Genomic DNA, 20,942 nt, shown 5'->3' on the forward strand with positions numbered 1-20,942 from the left:
AACACAGAACATCATGATCTCATCATCCAGAAAGAAACTCCAAGCAGACTTTTCTATATCCGTTAATATCGTTTTGTTTTTAACCAGCAGAGTTTTACACTGCAGGAAGATAGTATTTTTCCAACAGAAGTGGAGTGACCCCATACATAAAGCTCTATGACTTTTTCTACTTCATGCATCTGAACATCTTTTCATCACCATAGAAATGGATCTTCCTTTTGTTTTTAATGACCACATAATACAACTAGACAGGTCATAATTTAACCAATCATTCAAATGGGTTTTTTTCCCCCTTACAGATACAACTGCAATAAGAATTTTTTTTTTTAGACGGAGTCTCATTCTGCCGCCCAGGCTGGAGTACAGTGGCATGATCTCAGCTCACTGCAACCTCCGTCTCCCAGGTTCAAGCGATTCTCCTGCATCAGCCTCCCGAGTAGCTGGGATTACAGTTATGCACCACCATGCCTGGCTAATTTCTGTATTTTTAGTAGAGACGGGGTTTCGCCACGTTGGCCAGTCCAGTCTCGAACTCCTGACCTCATGTGATCCGCTCAGTTCGGCCTCCCAAAGTGCTGGGATTACAGGCGTGAGCCACCGCACCCGGCCTATAATAAGAATTTTTTTTTCTTTTTTTTGAGATGGAGTCTCGCTCTGTCACTCAGGCTAAGGTGCAATGGCACGATCTCCACTCACAGCAACCTCTGCCTCCCGGGTTCAAGCGATTCTCCTGCCTCATCCTCCCGAGTAGCTGGGATTACAGGCACGCACCACCATGCCCGGCTAATTTTTGTATTTTTAGTAGAGACGGGTTTTGCCATGTTGGTCAGGCTGGTCTCGAACTCCTGGCCTCAGGTGATCCGCCCTCCTCGGCCTCCCAAAGTGCTGGGATTACAGGTGTGAGCCACCGCACCCAGTCAAGAATTTTTAAAATATATATTTTTGCACCCTTTTTCTGTAAGTAATTCCATGGCATACGACCTTAGAAATGGAAATGCTGGATCAAAAGATGTTTTGAAGTTTAAACGATTGCCAGGCTGCCCTCCAAAAAAGGCTGTGTCAGTGAATTTACACTCCACAGGTGAAGTGATGAAATCAACAAAAAATGGCCGAATGAAGGTTTCTGCTCTAACTCAGCCCTCCAGTCACTGTAGGCAACTTTCCACTCAACAAGATTCAAGGAGGGCAGCCACCCTCCTGGTGGGAACTCCTCCAATACAAGTGGCTTATCTGTAAATGGAAGCCAAACTCTATACAGACACCGTCTTCCAAGATTCACCTGACCCAGGCAACTCAACATTCGTGATTATTACAAACAGAAGGTACTGATTAGGTTCTCACATCTCCTTCTACCTAACAGAGAAGCTTCCAGGAAGTCGCACTTTTGTGTTCTCCAAAACTAAGGACTGAGTCCCCACGTTGTGGGCCCACTTGCCACCTGATACCTTGGTGGGAGGATGTGGCCTGGGGCAGCAGAGAACCACACCGGGATCTGTGCCTTCACCAACACTCCGTCCTCACCTCTTCCCTGGTAGACATGCTCCAACACAACTAGCCCTCACCGGAGCCGCCAAGGCAGAGTAAAGGCTGGACAACAGGAGGGAGTAATGCTCTGTCCTCTCTAGAACTTTTGGTGGTGCAGAGGCATTTCAGTCCTTCCATTAAAATGTGCAATATTCATTTTGTTCCAGAGCTCATGGTGTAAATGGAATGAGTACCATTTGAATGGAATGATGACAGCAGCCAGTATCTGCCCCTCCTCTGTGCCAGGTTTGGGCTAAGCACTTGATCTGTGCTAGCCCATCAATGATGCCTCATGGATACCTTGTAACTATCAGCAGAGCCAGGTATCATTCCTACTTCAAGGGGAGACACTGAGGCTCAGAAGTCAAACAATTCTCCAGGTTCCATCAAGCTAGTAAGTGGTCTAGCTGGAAACCACATAGGGCTGGCAGATTTCAAAAGTTATGCTATACCGCCCATCAATACCATCCCTAAGCAAACTGTTAGAAACATTTTAAAAATAACTTCTAAGGCTCTATTGTGATTACTACTTTATAATCATCTAGCTGAATAACTAGCTCACTCTCTACATCTTGTCTGAAGTAACTACAGGCAACAATTTTACAAAAGCTGCCATGGTCATTTCCAGCACAGACTTGAAAGAAAAGGATGCGGGGGTCGGCAGGCTGAGATCTGGGTCCCTTTTGCCGTCTGGTTTCCTACGTCAGCACGGAGGCCACCAGAGATGCAGGCCAGGAGGGCGCTGCCACCAGACAGCTTTGTTCACATTCCTTAACAGGCAAACCCCAGCAGCAGGTTTCTGCCTGCCAGCCTCAACAAGGCCCTGTCCTTCCCTGAACACATCCCCTTCCCTGAATTGTCTTAGCACTGGCTGCACACTCAGAGAGGACTTGCAGTAGGAGACAAAGGTACAGCCATCCAAGTGGGCCCCAGGCAGCCAGGCCCTGTTTTCAGCCCACCACACAGGGGCTGTTTCTCTGATGACAGCACCATGCCGCCCTCGGCCCCCTAGGGCTTCTGGAAGTCCTGCACTGCTCTGATGACTGGGTCTGTTTAGAGCAACAGCAGAAGTCTCCTCTGTCTGGGAAGCTGCTGGGCCCACGATTAGGGAGGCTGCATGATTCTCTGCCGAGTTCAGCTCACAGAGACACCCACCACCAGGAATGAAGTCCTCAAGCCCCAGCTCTGTCCACAGTGTTTCTTACAGGAATTGGCTCTGAGTCATTACATAAGCTCCTCTGGGGTGATGAGGCCTTTCCTAATAAGGCACAGGGGGAAACTGGTCACCGGGGACAAGGTTGTCCACAGATGTGCTGCTCCATCGGCTCTAAAAGCCAGAAAAAATGAAGGCAGGGAACAAGAAACACACGAAGCACCAGGGCCCGAGAGGAAGCGGCTTCATTTGCATCTCCCAGTTTTCCAGCTCTGCCACGGCAAGACTAGTGCTGCAGTGGTCAAAGGGCTGGGATTAGTCTGCCAAAGGGAAGGATACTGGACCACCCCTGGAGTGCCAGCTCCCACTCACCACCCACCTCCTCCGTTTACCTCTTTGGGTCTTGCTGATCCTGCTTGTTTGCCCATCCCGTCCCGTCCTTGGGTACTATCACGATGTTGGGGTCGTTTCCTTTGTTTTCAGACTTCAAGCTCGGCAGGTTTGCAGGCGGTGGCATGCGCCGGGCTGCGGCAACTTTCCCAAGACTCTGTAAGCCATGTCTAGGAATAACTGCAGGGAGAGGGGGACGGAACAGACACCACACAAAAAGGTCACAGAAGGAAAGAGGCCGGATGCATTTAGCTGTTCTTTCAACCTCTAAGTGATCATGACAAAGCTAACGAAACAAAAAACAAAGGGCAGATCAGCAGTGGAACAAACAAGTGTTTGGTGTCACTTTAGTCACTTTACAAGCTGTGCACTGAAGACTACAGGGACAAAGGAGCTGCTGAAACCTGTACAAAGGCTTCCATTTCACTAGTGGGCAGGATGAGGCTTGGGGACTTTATGACATGGGTGAGAAGCCAGGCCCAGGAACCTCCAGCTCACAGAGGAACCACCTCTCTGCAAGTTGAGACAGCTCTGGTCTCATTACAGGACTAAAGGGACAGCCTCTACCTAGACCCAAACCAAGACTGAACAGGAACCCTTCGACATTCATGAAGTCTTCAAGGGGTGTGAACAGGATCAACATGAACCTTTCCAACAAGTTCCAGAATTATCAGGAACCATGAAAGCTAAAAAGGCTGATAACACACCAGGCATGGCGGCTCACGCGTGTAATTCCAACACTTTGGGAGGCTGAGGTGGGTAGATCGCTTGAGCCCAGGAGTTCGAAACCAGCCTGGGCAATGTGACAAAACCCTCTCTACTAAAAATACAAAAATTAGCGGCCGGGCGCGGTGGCTCACGCCTGTAATCCCAGCACTTTGGGAGGCCGAGGCAGGTGCATCACGAGGTCAGGAGATCGAGACCATCCTGGCTAACAAGGTGAAACCCCGTCTCTACTAAAAATACAAAAAATTAGCTGGGCGTGGTGGCGGGCGCCTGTAGTCCCAGCCACTCAGGAGGCTGAGGCAGAAGAATGGCGTGAACCCGGGAGGTGGAGCTGGCAGTGAGCCACAATCGTGCCACTGCACTCCAGTCTGGGAGACAAAGGGAGACTCCGTCTCAAAAAAAAAAAAAAAAAAAAAAAAAAAAAAAAAAAAAAAAAAAAAAAAAAAATTAGCCAGGCGTGGTGGCACATGCCTGTAATCCCAGCTACCCGGTCTCAAAATAAATAAATAAAGTAAATAAACAAATATAAAAATTTAAAAACAAAATTTTAAAAATTCTTTAAGGATAACACTGGCTGGGCGCAGTGGCTCATGCCTATAATCCCAGCACGTTGGGAGGCCGAGGTGGGCGGATCACCTGAGGCAGGGAGTTCAAGACCAGCCTGACCAACGTGGAGAAACCCCACCTCTATTAAAAATACAAAATTAGCTAGACATGGTGGCTCATGCCTGTAATCCCAGCTACTCGGGAGGCTGAGGCAGGAGAATCACTTGAACCCAGGAGGTGGAGGGTGCACTGAGCTGAGATCACACCACTGCACTCCAGCCTGGCCAACAAGAGTGAAATTCTATCTCAAAAAAAAAAAAACAAAAGGATAACACTAGTGCCTATTAAGTCCCATTCTACCCATCAGGATAAAAATATTCACAGCTTTGGCCAGGCGCAGTGGCTCACACCTATAATCCCCGCACTTTGGAAGGCAGAGGCGGGTGGATCACCTGAGGTCATGAGCTTGAGACCAGCCTCGCTAACATGGGGAAACCCTGTCTCTACTAAAAATGCAAAAATTAGCTGGGCGTGGTGGCTCACGCCTGTAATCCCAGCTACTCAGGTGGCTGAGGCAAGAGACTTGCTTGAGTCCGGGAGGTGGAAGTTGCAATGAGTTGAGATCATGCCACTGCACTCCAGCCTGGGTGACACAGTGAGACTCTGTCTCAAAAAAGAAAAAAAAAATCTCCCCAGCTTCAATAAGGTAATAAATGGAGAAAATTCCACTACAGGAAGAGTCAGGATGCTCAAGGCTCTAAAACCACACCTCAAGCAGGAAGTAGAGAGTGATTCTACATGCATGCCCAGAAGCCTGGTGTGCACGGACCACATCTGTCTAACCAGGTGAGGAACTCTGGGTTTCTGGGATTTGTCACTAGCAGAAAGTCTGAGGAACTGGCCTTCAACCTCGGGCCTTACCTGAGGATCTAATCGCGTCTACTGATTTTCCTTTATACTTATCAAACAGGCTGAGAGTCGAGTACTTGCTTTTCCCATCCTTGCCCTTGGTAATTTGCCCCAAACGATCGGACATTGCGATGAAATGTCATCTAGTAAGGAAATTTTTCTCGGCACCGCTCCCGATCTGCCTTTGAAATAGAGAAGGAAAAAAAAAGAGAGAGAGAGGAAAAAAAAAAAAAAGAGTGTCACTCCAGCAGAACCTCTGATCCAGCAAAGTGAATCCTTTAGGAATCATGGATCTCCTTGAAGATCTGAAGACAGCTTTGGACTGTCCTTAGAAAACTGCTCTCACCACTCACAGGCTGTTCATTCACATTTACAGGGCATTTTGTAGATACCCCGAGGCGATCTGTGGAGTACCCCCCAACCCCTACCTGCTGTTCATTCCTCTTACTCTGTCTGAATTGGCTGGAGCCTACTGCACACCAACCACACTGACATGTAAACTTCAACAGAGCCCTCTCCAAGTCAAGGACAGCTCAAGATGGAAAAATAAATGCTCAGTACTTGTAGCACGTCCATGTATAACACTGAAAATAAGGCTAGCAGAATAGGGGAGGTACACAACCCACTTATGCCATGGCTGTTAATCCCAAGGACAAGCAAAACCAAATCAAAGGAGGGCAACCAGAGTATTAGCCTTCAGAAATAATCAGGTATATGCACTTTTCAAAATAAACAACTGGTACCCAGAGAGAAAACATTTGCTTAGGCAACAAAAGGGCTCTCTAAGGTACATGCATGGAAAACAGAAAGCAAGAACTCCCCAGGGCTGGCAAGGGAGAGACCACATGGGGGCTATGCCATCTGTACTTGCCCCTTACAAGGGACAACCCTGAAAAGACCTTCCTCTGCCACTTTCTAATGTTCTACAGGTGTCCATGAGTCTACTAGTGCTCTCCTCATCAGTTCACTCACTCACTCACTCAAAATACTAAGTGTCTGGCTGGGCGTGGTGGCTCATGTCTGTAATCCCAGCACTTTTGGAGGCTGAGGCGGGCAGATCACTTAAGGTCGGGAGTTCGAGACCTGCCTGGCCAGCATTGCGAAACTCCATTTCTACTGAAAACACAAAAATTAGCCAGGCATGGTGGCACGTATCTGTAATCCCAGCTACTCAGGAGGATGAAGCAGGAGAATTGTTTGAACCTGGGCTGTAGTGAGTCAAGACTGCACCACTGCACTCCAGCCTGGGCGACAAAGCGAGACCCCGTCTTAAAAAAAACACAACAAAAACAAATACTAAGTGCCCACCAGGGACATGTGTGCCAGGCACTGAGGACTAAGAGCTTCACTGCTTTTTATTCCATACCCAACTGTGGCAATAGGTTCTAAGCTTCCTTACCAAAAACCAAAAACACTTGATGGGCTCAGTGGCTCATGTCTGTCACCCCAGCTACTCAGGAAGGCTGAGGTAGGAGGACTGCTTGAGGCCAGGAGTTTGAGACCAGTTTGGTCAACACAGCAAGACACTGTGTCTAAAAAAATTAAAATAGGCCAGGCATGGTGGCTCACACCTATAATCCCAACACTTTGGGAGGCTGAGGTGGGCAGATTACCTGAGGTTTGGAGTTCGAGTCTAGCCTGGCCAACATGGTGAAACCCCATCTTCACTAAAATTACAAAAATTAGCCGGGCATGGTGGTGCATGCTTATAATCCCAGCTACTCAGGAGGCTGAGACATGAGAATCGCTTGAAGCCAGGAGACAGAAGTTGCAGTGAGCTGAGACTGCCCCCACTGCACTCCAGCCTGGGTGATGGAGGGAGACTACATCTCAAATAAATAAAAATAATTAGCAGGGCATGCTAGCATGCACCTGTAGTCGCAGCTACTTAGGAGGCTGAGGCAGGAGGATCACTTGAGCCCAGGAGCTTGAGGCTGCAGTGAGCTATGATCAGGCCACTGCACTCCAGCCTGAGCAACAGAGCAAGAACCCATCTCTTAAAAAACAAAACTTGTAGGCCGGGCACGGTGGCTCACGCCTGTAATCCCAACACTCTGGGAGGCCAAGGCGGGTAGATCACGAGGTCAGGAGTTCAAGACCAGACTGACCAACATGGTGAAACCCCGTTTCTACTAAAAATACAAAAATTAGCTGGGCATGGTGGTACACGCCTGTAATCCCAGCTACTCAGGAGGCTGAGGCAGGAGAATCACTTGAAACCAGGAGATGGAGGTTGTAGCGAGCCGAGATTGCATCATTGTACTCCAGCTTGGGCAACAGGGCAAGACTCCGTCTCAAAAAAAAAAAAAAAAAAAAAGGCCAGGCGCGGTGGCTCAAGCCTGTAATCCCAGCACTTTGGGAGGCCGAGACGGGTGGATCGCGAGGTCAGGAGATCGAGACCAACCTAGCTAACACGGCAAAACCCCATCTCTACTAAAAAATACAAAAAAAAAAAAAACTAACAGGCGAGTTGGCGGGCGCCTGTAGTCCCAGCTACTTGGGAGGCTGAGGCAGAAGAATGGCGTAAACCCGGGAGGCGGAGCTTGCAGTGAGCTGAGATCCGGCCACTGCACTCCAGCCTGGGTGACAGAGCGAGACTCCGTCTCAAAAAAAAAAAAAAAAAAAAAAAAAAAGAAAACTTGTTTAAGTGACCATCACTTCTCACTGGAAAACAAAGCTAAAGCAATAATTAAGGCATATGTTTAACATGCCCTCAATGACACAACGGCAACAACTACAATTCATCAATTTATTACTGCCTGGTAAAAGGCACTTGGTAGTAGCTGCGGAAGCAAGGTTTGCCATTTCACCATCTTGTTCTGACACCATGCAGGCCAGGAGGAACACATGCGATGTGGCGGGGCAGCAATCTATACCCTAAAGGATTATTTTAAAGATAAAACTCTATATTATGGGCCAAGTGTGGTGGCTCACACCTATAATCCCAGCACTTTGGGAGGCCAAGGCAGGCGGATCACTAGGTTGGGAGATCGAGACCACCCTGGCTAACACGGTGAAACCCCGTCTCTACTAAAATTACAAAAAATCAGCCAGGCATGGTGGCAGGTGCCTGTAGTCCTAGCTACTCAGGAGGCTGAGGCAGGAGAATGACGTGAACCCAGGAGGCAGAGCTTGTGGTGAGCCGAGATCGCGCCACTGCACTCCAGTCTGAGCAACAGAGCGAGACTCCATCAAAAAAAAAAAAAAAAACCAAAAACTATATTATGATCCAAATAAAACACAAGGAGTGAAAATCGATTACAAACAGAGGCCAAAACAAGTGAGACAAAAGACGCTGACTGAGCCGGTGCCATGTCAAATATGCAAGTGTGCAAACCATCCTTTCATTCATTGAACAGGTACTGACTGATGCCTAAGATCCACTGGTCACTGAGGGACAGATCTGCATGTAATTCCTATCAGGAAATGCTCATGAAGAATGCAAGAAGATGGATGCCAAGGGATGAGTGGTCATAAGTCCAATCTGTATGAGCAGGGGACACAACCAGGGGCCCACACTGCACCCTTCTTCAAGGAAATTCTCCTCTCTGCCCCACATGGCTTCAGCCATCCTGGTTGGTTACTTAACTCCCTTCCCTCACCCAAATCCCAGTTTATTCAGCTGCGGCCATGGGCCAAGGAATACCAGGGTGTTTGAAAATGTGCAGGAGCATTTTTGATGTCACAATGATGGGAGGGCCGCCCACACTCAGTGGCCAAACCCAACGATGCTGAATGTACTAGAGTGTGTAGGAGAGTCTGGCACAATGAAGAAACATACCAGCAAAAGAGCTTCCAAGCACTCACTGCCCTCAAGTTACCTGCCAGCCGCTGCTTGACCCCAGCAGCCCTCCCCAGAGCTCGCCTCCTGCCCCAGAGCAAAGGGCAGCAATGCTCAGGATGGGAGTCGGTCCCACGTGCCCAATTCTGATCACAGTGCCCACGACCTGGCTGTTTCCTTGCCCTGGGGTCCACGGGCCATTTGAAATCTCCCTCCCTGAGGTTGGGTCTAGTGAGTTGCTATCCCACTCCCCAAAAGTCCTAATTAGTAAGAGCATCCTTTCCTGGGCTAGATTGCGAGCCCCTTGAGAGCAGAGTGAGATCCTGTCTCAAAAAAAAAAAAAAGCATGTCTAGATTTCACATTGAATGCCTTTATTTTTTGAGATAGAGTTTCTCCCTGTTGCTCAGGCTGGAGTGCAGTGGTGCCATCTTAGCTCACTGCACCTCCATCTTCCAGGTTCAAGCAATTCTCCTACGTCAGGCTCCTGAGTAGCTGGGATTACAGGTGTGCGTCACCACACCTGACTAATTTTTTGTATTTTCAGTAGAGACAAGATTTCGCCATGTTGCCCAGGCTGGTCTCAAATTCCTGGTCTCAAGTGATCTACCTGCCTCAGCTTCCCAAAGTGCTGGGATTAAAGGCGTGAGCCATTGTGCCTGGCAATATCGCATGATTTCTTAAATCAAATGTGATTTTTTTTTTCTTTTTGTGGAGATGGAGTCTCACTCTGTCACCCAGGCTGGAGTGCAGTGGCGTGATCTCGGCTCACTGCAACCTCCGCCTCCTAGGTTCAAGCGATTCACCTGCCTCAGCTTCCCAAGTAGCTGGGATTACAAGCATGCACCACCATGCCCAACTAAAATGTCATTTAATTCTGAAAACTGACCAGAAATACATTTGTTTCAATAAACATTCCTTAAAAAGTCCTCTTAAAAGCTGTTTGCCCTGGCCTCTACCAGTTCGCTGATAACAAATCTTTCTCTGACTCTGTGCTGACCAGGCCTGAGGGCAGAGGGTAGAATGAACACACACAGTTCTCAGTGTGTGTTCTGACACACACTGGCACACACCACACTTCTCAAAGAAGGTTTGATTCATACTTTCCCAGACCCTAGTGGAAACAAAAGGAAAAAAACCTTGCTCAAGCCAGGCATGGTGGCTCACGCCTGTAATCCCAGCACTTCAGGAGGCCAAGGTGAGAGAATCACCTGAAGTCAGGAGTTCAAGACCAGCCTGGACAACATGGTGAAACTCCACCTATACTAAAAATACAAAAAGGGCCGGGCGTGGTGGCTCACACCTGTAATCCCAGCACTTTGGGAGGCCGAGGTGGGTGGATCACTCAGATCAGAGGTTCGAGACCAGCCTGGCCAACATGGGGAAACCCCGTCTCTTAATAAAACTACAAAAATTAGCCGGCTCCGTGGCACACACCTGTAATCCCAGTTACTCAGGAGGCTGAGGCAGGAGAATCGCTTGAACCTGTAAGGCGGAGGTTGCAATGAGCCAAGATCACGCCACTGCACTCCAGCCTGGGCAACAAGAGTGAAACTCTGTCTCAGAAAAAAAAGCAGCCAGGCATGGTGGTGCACACCTGTAATCTCAGTTACTCGGGAGGCAGAGGCAGGAGAATCACTTGAACCCAGGAGGCAGAGGCTGCAGTGAGCTGAGATTGTGCCACTGCACTGCAGCCTGGGCAGCAGAGTGAGAATCCATCTCAAAAAAATAAAAACCTTACTCAAATATGAGACACTCTCCGGGAAATTTAGAATTGTGTTTAAGAGATGTTAGTCTGTCTACAACTGGTGCTTGAAGTATGTCCTCCCAGTAAATTCAACCACCTAACAAATACTAACTGGGCACCTTCTATGTTCCAGGTGAAATGTTTTCCACCCCTTCCAATCACAGAGCCTTGGTGAAGCCAGTACAAGAAACACACTGGACTAACATCTGCACTTAATCTGCTTGTACAAATTTTTTCTTTAGTGCCCTCCATTTTTTTTTTTTTGTAAGATAGAAGCTCACTCTGTCACCCAGGCTGGAGAGCAGTGGCACAATCTTGGCTCACTATAACCTCTGCTCCCAGGTTCAAGTGATTCTCCAGCCTCAGTCTCCCAAGTAGCTGGGATTATAGGTGTGTGCCACCACGCTCTGCTAATTTTTGTATTTTTAGTAGAGACGGGGTTTCACCATGTTGGCCAGGCTGGTCTCAAACTCCTAACCTCAAGTGATCCGCTCACCTTGGCCTCTCAAAGTGGTGGGATTACAGGAATGAGCCACTGCACCCAGGCAGTGCCACCAACCTTTTAACCAAGTTTTGCCCTTGTTGGGCACGCTATTGACCTCTCTAGACCTCAGTTTCCTCATCTACTGAAGGAGTGGCCTAGACAAGCACCTACCCTAAAATCAAGTCCATCAGTGTTGACAATTGACAGCCACAGAAATAAAAAATGGGTTTACTGGCCAAGCGCGGTGGCTCACACTTGTAATTCCAGCACTTTGGGGAGCTGAGGCGGGTGGATCACTTGAGCCCAAGAGTTCAAGACTAGCCTGAGCAACATGGTAAAACTTCGTCTCTACTAAAAATACAAAAAAAAAAAAATTAGCTGGGTGTGGTGATGCATGCCTGTAATCCCAGCTACTGGGGAGGCTGAGGCAGGACAATTGCTTGAGCCTGGGAGGTGGAGATCGCAGTGAACGGAGATTAGGCCACTGCACTACAGTCCAGGCGACAGAGAGAAAAATCTGTCTTAAACAAACAAACACCAGAAAGAAAGAAACGGCTTACTGTGGAATCAGCCACCTCTTGTAAGCCTAGGATTGGATCCTATTTCCTATACAAACTTAGGATACCAACAAGCAACCACGCGAATCACTGCTGCAGTGAATGAAAGCAGCCCCTGCGAGGACAATCACACTCTCCACAGTGAAGACTGCAAGGGTGGACAATCTTCCAGCCTCAACGTTCCCTCAGAGCAGGGGCTGGCAAACTAGTCAGCCTGAAGAGAAATAATCAAGAGGCCATCTATGGCCCACAAAGCTTAAAACAGTCACTGCCTGGCCCTTTACAAAGCGTATGCACACCTGCTTCAGAGCAGTAGAGAGATCTTTCACTGGACACAACTCCAAAATAAACCAGAATCATTCAGATTTCCTCCCGTTGTAGGGAATCTCCACTGACCAGGCCGAGTGTGAGGCCTGGCCCCGCCCACAACCATCTGGCTCCGCTGCTTGCCAGTGCTTTTCACAAACATCAGGCCAGGGCGCTGTTCGCAGGGCTTTATCGGACTTCAAATGCCTGCCGAGTTTCTATCCATCAACACACATGCATACCCCAAGCTAAGCTAGCCCATCAGAAGGCAGGGACAAAGCACTGGTGAGCCTCCAAGAGTGAAGCAGGAAGCCGGCTGAGGCAAGAGAAAAGCTCTCCAGCGGATCTGAGGCATTTCCATCCAGCTCTGACCCACCCCTAGGTCTGTGGGACTAGACCCGGCAGAGACGCACCAGGTCCTCGCAGGTGAGTATAAGTTGAACCTGGCTTATGGCCACGGCTTTACCTCACCTTCTCTCCCTTCTATAGGCAACAGAAATCTTTTTCTCCCCAAACAGAATCTGACTTGGAACCTAAGTATGACATATGAAGCAGACACAACCCAATGACGCCTGCTGGAAAGAAATCCAGCCTGTGTGCCCCCTTGCTGTAAGCCCTCCTTTCCCACAGCAGCCACTCAGAGGCACTGCCACAGGGAGCTAGAGCATTCTGAAATTTGCCAGTCTAAAAGAAAATATTGCCATTAGGCAGATTTAAAAAGGGCTTAAAATCCATATGAAGATAGATTTGGGAAAGAATGAATGGAGAAAAGAACACTGAAAAAGAATCCAGGTTGCATATTTTGGCACATAATCTAAAGAAGTGCACCCAGGCTTTGCTGGAACAAAAACAACCAGAAAGATTCGCCAACAACGGCAACTTCACATCCAAGCCCCGCCTCTCCAGACAGTGCCCGCCTGTCCAACAGGTTCCTGCTATCTGTCCACCAGAGGAAACATCTCTGCCCTGTAATTTATCAAAAGCCATTTCTGGGTAACAGGCTTAAGTTCACTCCACACTTGAGTGCCAGCCAGCGTCAGATGCCTGACCAGGGCACTGGGATGACCTGTCATTTACCAGGAACCACTACAGATCTGCATTCAGGGGGTTATCAGTGGCCGCCAGCACGCCAAGGGTCAGGCACCCTGCTGAGCCTTCATGTGCTCTATTCCTCTTCACAACAGCACTTTCTGGAAGATACTACTGCCTGTTTGACAGAGAAGGACGTTAAGGTTCAGTCAATCAGGATAGAAAAGTAACACACCCGGCCAGACGCGGTGGCTCACGCTTATAATCCCACTGCTTTGGGAGGCCGAGGCGGGTGGATCACAATGCCAAGAGATCGAGACCATGCTGGCCAATATGGTGAAACCCGTCTCTACTAAAAATACAAAAATTAGCTGGGCGTGGTGGTGCACGCCTGGCAGTCACAGCTACTTGGGAGCTGAGGCAGGAGAATCGATTGAACCTGGGAGGCAGAGGTTGTAGTGAGCCGAGATCATGCCACTGCACTCCAGCCTGGCAAGAGAGCGACACCCCGCCAAGAAAAGGAAAGGGAAAAGGGAAGGGAAGGAAATGCACCCAAGGCAGCCGAGTGCAGGGCCAGGCTTGGAGCCCAGGCTGCAGACTGAATGCCCCCACGACCTGGAGTCTGCTTTGCCGGTGAGAGCACTGGGGCAGACACGAAAGGCGGCGCGACGGGTTCTGATGTAAGTCAGCCCAGGCTCAACAGCTACTTTCCAGCCAACTGCACAGATGATGGCGCTGGACAGCTTCAAAAACAAGCAATTTATTTATGCCATGCCACCAACAGCCAGATTCTCACCCAAGGCAAGTCCAGTCGCTTTACTCTTTTCACAGGTGGGCACCTAGAGATTTCATGGCTCTTTCCTCCACTCACAATAGTGACAAAAGCCCAAGGCCAACCTCGGGGGACATAGTGAGTGCTGCAAAGTGCCCTGGCCATGAGGCTAGGGGTAGTGAGAGAGAAAAGTGGAATGTCTCTTTATAGAAGGAATGGAAAGATCCCACTGCTAGACAAAACATACAAAAATCACGATTCCACAGGAATGGAAATTGATGGCAGGCTGGATAAACACTTCAGGAAATAACAGTGTGGGCCAGAAAAAGGACATGGTCACTGGACAGTTGACTTATTAAGTCTCAGTCAAGAACCATCACCACAATATCTAGGGACAAAATTAAGGAAGTCTATCCTTCTACAACACGTCAATCAATGTCTGGCAAAAAAAACCTTTAACATAAGTAAGGCGACCTCACCTACTTCAAATACTCAAATGTTTACCGACCAGTGTGTGTGCCAGACCCTGTGTCATTTGGTGCTGAGGATATAGAGACAGGAGACTCCACCCTACACTCCTGCAGCAGGAGAGATCTGCAAACTTTGTCTGTAAAGGACCAGACAGTAAATGTACTCAGCTCTGCTGGCCACACAGAGCTCTCTGCTGCAATTGCTCAACTCTGCCTGACGCTGTCGTAGCATGGAAGTAACCCCAGACAATACATAAACAAAGGGGCATAGCCGTATTTACAAAAACAGGAGGTGGGCTGCAATCGGGGTTGCAGTTTGCTGCCTTCTGCTTCAGAGGGTAAAGCAAGTATGGACACGAATACATTGCAAGATGATGATGAACTTGTGTGCATACCAGGGTGGGGAACCCTAGCTTGGTTTGAGAGGACACTTCTGCTGCCTCACTCAATGACAGCTTGACCCAACCCCCACCACACCTCCAGCTTGCAGAGGCTCCCTATATGGCACTATCAGAAAAGCAAGGGTAGGCCGGGTAGTGGCTCACACCTGTAATCCCAGCACTTTGGGAGGCTGAGGTGGATCACCTGAGGTCAGGAGTTCGAGACCAGCCTGGCCAACATGGCGAAACCCTGTCTCCACTGAAAATAAAAAAATCAGCTGGGCGTGGTAGTGCATCCCTGTAATCCCAGCTACTCAGGAGGCTGAGACAGGACTCACTTGAACCCAGGAGGTGGAGGTTGCAGTGAGCCGAGATCACGCCACTGCCCTCCAGCCTAGGCGACAGAGAGAAAAAGAAAAGCAGAGGTGGCTTTCAAAGAGCCCTAAAGCGCCCATATTTCTGTTCCCTAAGAGCCAGGCAATGGCCCATCGGGAAAGCTGAAGGCTGGGTTCAGCTGTAGCACAATCTACACATTCTACTTGCAGAAGCCCAAATGGGTGAGGTCCCTGCAGAATACTGCACAAACTCTCGAAGAATAAACAGCCTGAAAATAAGGTCTGAGGAAACAACAGAGTGGGGAAAGTGGGGCTCCTGGTAACCCAGTTTTCCTTATGGGAGACATAAGCCACCCCTAGAAGACCACACACCCCAAGGAGACAGCACATATAGGAAGCAACAAATTTAAAATAAGAGAAAAGAAAAAATAAACAAGTATTGAGGCATGTGGTGGGGACACAGAAGCACTCCCCACCCCCAGTGGGGGGTTCTCCAGCACTTAGTTGTGAAACCCTTGCCGGAACCACACGGTCAGCTGGGTCCCCCTCCACCAGAGCCATGGCTCACACAGCAACACGGACCACAGGGAGCACCTGCTCACACACCTTCCACATCACCCCCCCCCCCCACACCAGGGTCAAGTCCAGACCCCCCTCAGCCCAACATGCTGGCCCCACGCTGCCACCCAGCCTTCTCCCCACCCCACCCCCAGCAGTCTCAAATCTGAAACACTGGGTTTGCATCTCACCTCCACTCCACACTGACTGTGACTTGAGGTCTATTTCCTCGTGGATTAAGTAAGATGAACATACCATGTTCACCTCGCACCTCTCAGGTCTGCTGTAAGGAATAAACGACAGAACAAAGACCCTACACTTGATCCAGCACTTGTCCTCAGTAGGCACTCAACCAATGGCAGCTGTCACCTCACCACGGTTCTGCTCTTGTTCTCTCTGTGGTCCATCCCATTACCAGCTTTCAACAGCGCTCATCTCTCCAGACTCCTGTGCAGCCAGGGAAGCCTCCGTTCCCCAGCAGGGCTGCTCTGGGTGGTGCTGGGTAGACCAGGCACCTGTGCTTCTGCCTCCTCCTGTGCACCGGGGACCCATCCCCATGTTGGTGTGTCACAATTTAAGGGCGCTGGTACAGACAGCAGACCTTCAAACACCATGAGGACAAACTCCCAGGTGTTTAGGATCTGCTGGCGGACCCCTTTAATTAATTCTCAGGAAGACAGAGATGCAGGGAGATTCTCAGAAAACCCTCTCGAGATAAACACTCCACTGTGACTAATTTAAACCACACTAAACTGCCCCAGTTTCAAGGCTTCCCACTTTGGGGTAATAAACATAGCTATTCACTGCAGTCACCCTCTGATGTTACAATAGATGGCCTTACGGAAGTGGATAATCCCAGTTCTGCTGATTTCTTTTTCCATCACAATTTTTAGTAACAAAAGGAATATACACTTGATACAGAAAAACTGTAAAGCTTTAAAAAATTACAGAAGTATCATCCCTAAACCAGCTCCCAGATTAGATCCCTGGATCTCTCTTCACCAGCACGAGCCACCTAAATTCCGGGTGCTGTCACGCTGCAATACTAATCATCTGCCTCCTGCCCGTGTTCTATTGTGTTTTGACTTCCTATTTCAAAAGAATCCAGCAGTAAGGGGCATAAAACACTGTGTATTAATTCCAAACAGATTTGCTATTTGTCTTTTAAAACTATGAAAATAATTTTAAAGAAAACTCAGGATGGCAGGAAGGCTGAGCTGAGCACAAGCACACGGAGGAGGAAGGCCAAATCCCAACCAGCTGCAGCTGTCCCTGGCTTGCCCGGCAGCGCCATTGTTTACACCCAAAGCCTTTCCCCTGTAGGAATGACGTCACCTGGAGCAAGCTGGAATCTGGGCGCAAGAGAAGAGGACAAATCAGGCTGGCCTGTCTCTGGCAGCAAGTGACTTCCTTCAGCCCAGGAGAAAGCACTCCTCCCCACCTTCCTAAACCCTGTGTCCTCACAAAGACTCATGGAAAAAAACACCAGGGGGTAAAAAAACCAAGATTGGTTCTATCACCCGCCAGATCATAACCAATGCTGAATCTAAACTCCCATCTAACCTCTAGGTAAACACTCTGGGGCAAACACTCCCTACAGAGGATGAACCCCCTTTGCAGGCAGCAGCAGTTTTCTCTACACACAAGCTTCCAGAAGGAAGAGGGGGCCAAGGGCCAAATATCACCTCCTGAACTTCCTGTTTTCTCAGTGACAAAGTGGGGACAGAAAGCTGCTTTAGAAGGAAGAGATGATGATCCCCAGGTGTGCCACCAACACCCTGATGCAATGCTCCTTGGCACAGAGGAATTCAGCAGATAGTGGTGGTTACGCCATCACCCCCTGCAGCTGGCTGAACTCTCTGCCTTCAGGGCTTTGGGCTCCCCTTCTCAAGGCGTCTGGACACAAGGACAGAGAAGTTCACCCTCCATATGTGTAAGAAGGTTGTGCCAATGACCAGACATCAAAACCAGCCTTACCTCTGGGCCTCACCATGCTCTGCAGCCACCACACCAAATGGCAGCTCTTGAGGTTCTGACACAAAAAGACAGCCGAGTGGTGCTCAGACAAAAGTACTCCCACAACCGTGTACATAAAGAGGGCTGTGCACACATCTCCACACACACACATCCCACAGATGGCCCTTAATTCAATTCCATCCAACTCACAGACACACTATTTAGAATACAGGGGGCTTCTGGTTAAACATGGCAGAAAGACTGAGGGCTTGTACAGCTCATCCTTCCAAAACACCCAAAAATGAAAACGGGGAACCCAAACAATAGGGACAGTTTTGGCAAAGAGTGGGCACAAGTATGAACAGATTTAACAGACTGAAAGATGCCACAACATAAGGACTGCAGAGGGGAAAATCTCCCTTCACCCAGGATAACGGAAGGCTCAGGAGGTCCTAGGAGGCAGCAGGCACCTTGCATGAAAGGGGAAGGTGGGAACTCAGATGTGGGGGGACTGGTTGAAGGCTGCAAGTGCAACAGCTAGACACCCACAGCCCCTTCCCTCCCCCACTGGATACATTAAACAAGAGAAGTCTCGACTTGAGAACACCAGGTCAGAGGGGGAAGGGGTGGGGAAAGGAGACCCCCAAAAAAAGCGGAGAGAACCTGAGTGGCAAACCTCGGAAGCCTCAGGCCCCCCACTTCTGCTGCTCCTCACAGGAGGGCAGCAGACAAACACCACACCACCCTCCACTCCCCAGGCAAAGACAAGGGAGTCTTCTCTTGAAAAACCAGCCCCAGAGAAAGAAAACCTATATACACCAATACGGGACTCAAGAAATGAAAAGGCCAGCCTCCCATCCAGGCACCCACACTGAAGAGTCCACCCAATTTCCAATCAGTTGTGTGCCTGAGACCACAGGTATCTGAGAGATGACCAACTAAAAGACAGACACCAGATAAGTAGACAAAATAACAGAAGAAACATAGTGTCGGAGATCAAAGATTAAAAATATGTATTATAAAATTAATATCCTCTGAAAATCAAGAGAAGATACCACACCCATGAAATAAACATGTGTTTTTTTTTTTCCCCCTTAAAGGGTAAGTAGGAAACAAGAATCACCCTAGTTAGAATTAAGCATGTGATAGCCCAAACCCCGCAACCTGAGGATAATCATGAAGAAAGCATCCGACAAATCCCAATCGAGGAACATTCTACCAAATATCTGATCGGTACACCTCAAAACTGTCATGCTCATCAAAAACTTAATTGTCACAATCTAGTGGAAACTACGGGGACATGATTAAATTTAATGTGGTGTCCTGGAACAAAAAAAAAGAACTGGGTACGCCGGGCGCGGTGGCTCAAGCCTGTAATCCCAGCACTTTGGGAGGCCGAGACGGGCGGATCACGAGGTCAGGAGATCGAGACCATCCTGGCTAACACGGTGAAACCCCGTCTCTACTAAAAATACAAAAACTAGCCGGGCGAGGTGGCGGGCGCCGGTAGTCCCAGCTACTCGGGAGGCTGAGGCAGGAGAATGGCGTAAACCCGGGAGGCGGAGCTTGCAATGAGCTGAGATCCGGCCACTGCACTCCAGCCTGGGCGACAGAGCGAGACTCCGTCTCAAAGAAAAAAAAAAAAAAAAAAAAAAAGAACTGGGTACAATCTAAGAACGTCTGAATAAAGGGTAAACTTTAGTTGATAATAATATACCAATACTGGTTCATTAGTTGCGACAAATATACCGTACTAAAGAAAGATGTTTATAATGGGGGCAAACTGGGAGTAGGCCATATGGGAACTCCAACTTTTATGTACATCTAAACTATTCTAAAGTAAAATAGTCCAATTAGAAGAGGTGGAAGGGGCCAGGCGCAGTGGCTCACGCCTGTAATCCCAACACTTTGGGAGGCCGAGGTGGGTGGATCATGAAGTCAGTGGTTAGAGACCAGCCTGGCCAATACAGTGAAACCCCATCCCTACTAAAAATACAAAAATTAGCCAGGCGTGGTGGCACACATCTGTAACCCCAGCTACTCAGGAGGCTGAGACAGAAGAATCACTTGAACCCAGGAGGCAGAGGTTACAGTGAGCCGAGATCGCGCCACTGCACTCCAGCCTGGGCAACAGAGCAAGACACCACCTCAAACAAAAACAAAAACAAAACAAAACAAAAAGAAGAGGTGGGAGAGCAAGCCAAGCAAATCTCAGAAAATTAGCGAAGGGATAAATGCCAGTCACATCCTACCCCCCAAATCAAAGGATTAACCCAGGAGTCCAGATTTAACTAGGAGTTCCAGAAACATGGGGGTGGGGTGGGGAAGGAGAGGAAGAGATTATCAAGTAAAAAATGCCAAAAATAATTCCCAGAGTTGAAGTAGCCAAGTAGTCAAGACTTTAAAGGCCCACCAAGTGCTTGGAACAATGCATATAAAAAGAACTCAGAGTACGATGTGAAATCTCAGAATGTTAGGGATACAGTTTGAGAACCAAAAAGCTTCTAAAAGTCATCCCTCTTCCAAAAAAGTTCCCAGGGAGGAACAATCAGAATGGCAATGAGTTCTCGGGAGCAACCATGATGGAGACTTCTCAGCAGCAACCATGATGGAGACTTCTCAGCATCACCACCATCCTCTCTGGGAAATGACTTTCAATCTAGAATCCAATACTCAGCTGACCAAGTCAAGAGTAGGGACAGAAAAAGACTTTCTCAGACTTACACAAGGACTCAAAACAGGATTTTTACAAGAGAGCAAACCCAGGGACAGGCAACGTCACTGGGAGCATTCCTGTCTGCCTCCCCAGCAGTTAATTCTCCCTTCCTCCTTCCTGATGGTGCCTGAGGGAGGCTGACCCAGCCCCAGCCCCAGCCCCAGCCCCAGCCCCAGGGGAGGGGGACCTGGCCTAAGAGAAGCCCAGCCTTGGTTCTAAGGACTGGTTCAGAATGGGTGCACCCAAATAATCCCAAACCTGTCTACTTCCAGACTTGCAATTACTTCAGTCAATGCATAGTTCTTATTAAGATAGTTCCGGTTGGCCGGGCGTGAAAATCCCAGCACTTTGGGAGGCTGAGGCGGGTGGATCACCTGAGGTCAGCAGCTCAAGACCAGCCTGACCAACATGGTGAAACCCCGTCTCTACTAAAAACACAAAATTAGCTGGGCATGGTAGTGCACACCTGTAGTCCCAGCTACTCAGGACGCTGAAAACAGAAGAATCACTTGAACCCAGGAGGCAGAGGTTACAGTGAGCCAAGACAGTGCCACTGTACTCCAGCATGGGCAACAGAGAGAGGCTCTGACTCAAAAAAAAAAAAA

General features: G+C 48.9%; 1 protein-coding gene across 6 annotated transcripts in view; it reads right to left on the reverse strand.

The window, feature by feature from the left end:
• Positions 1-20,942, reverse strand: part of PRRC2B (proline rich coiled-coil 2B) — a 105,368-nt gene that overhangs the window by 64,558 nt on the left and 19,868 nt on the right. For 4 of the 6 annotated variants that reach the window (XR_004053945.1, XM_030919362.1, XM_030919363.1 and 1 more), the window contains exons 2-3: positions 5,261-5,430; positions 3,070-3,247 (exon numbers count right to left, since the gene is read on the reverse strand). Coding sequence is in view for 4 of the 6 variants with exons in the window: in XM_030919362.1 (XP_030775222.1) it covers positions 3,070-3,247; positions 5,261-5,375 (293 nt within the window). In the remaining 2 variants the exon portion in view is untranslated. Of the gene's footprint in view, positions 1-3,069; positions 3,248-5,260; positions 5,431-15,856; positions 16,231-20,942 lie in introns of those variants that run through there. The other 2 variants (XM_030919361.1, XM_030919364.1) reach the window with 2 other exon arrangements.

The sequence above is a fragment of the Rhinopithecus roxellana genome, chromosome 16, assembly GCF_007565055.1.
Source record: "Rhinopithecus roxellana isolate Shanxi Qingling chromosome 16, ASM756505v1, whole genome shotgun sequence".
NCBI classification, from domain to species: domain Eukaryota; kingdom Metazoa; phylum Chordata; class Mammalia; order Primates; family Cercopithecidae; genus Rhinopithecus; species Rhinopithecus roxellana.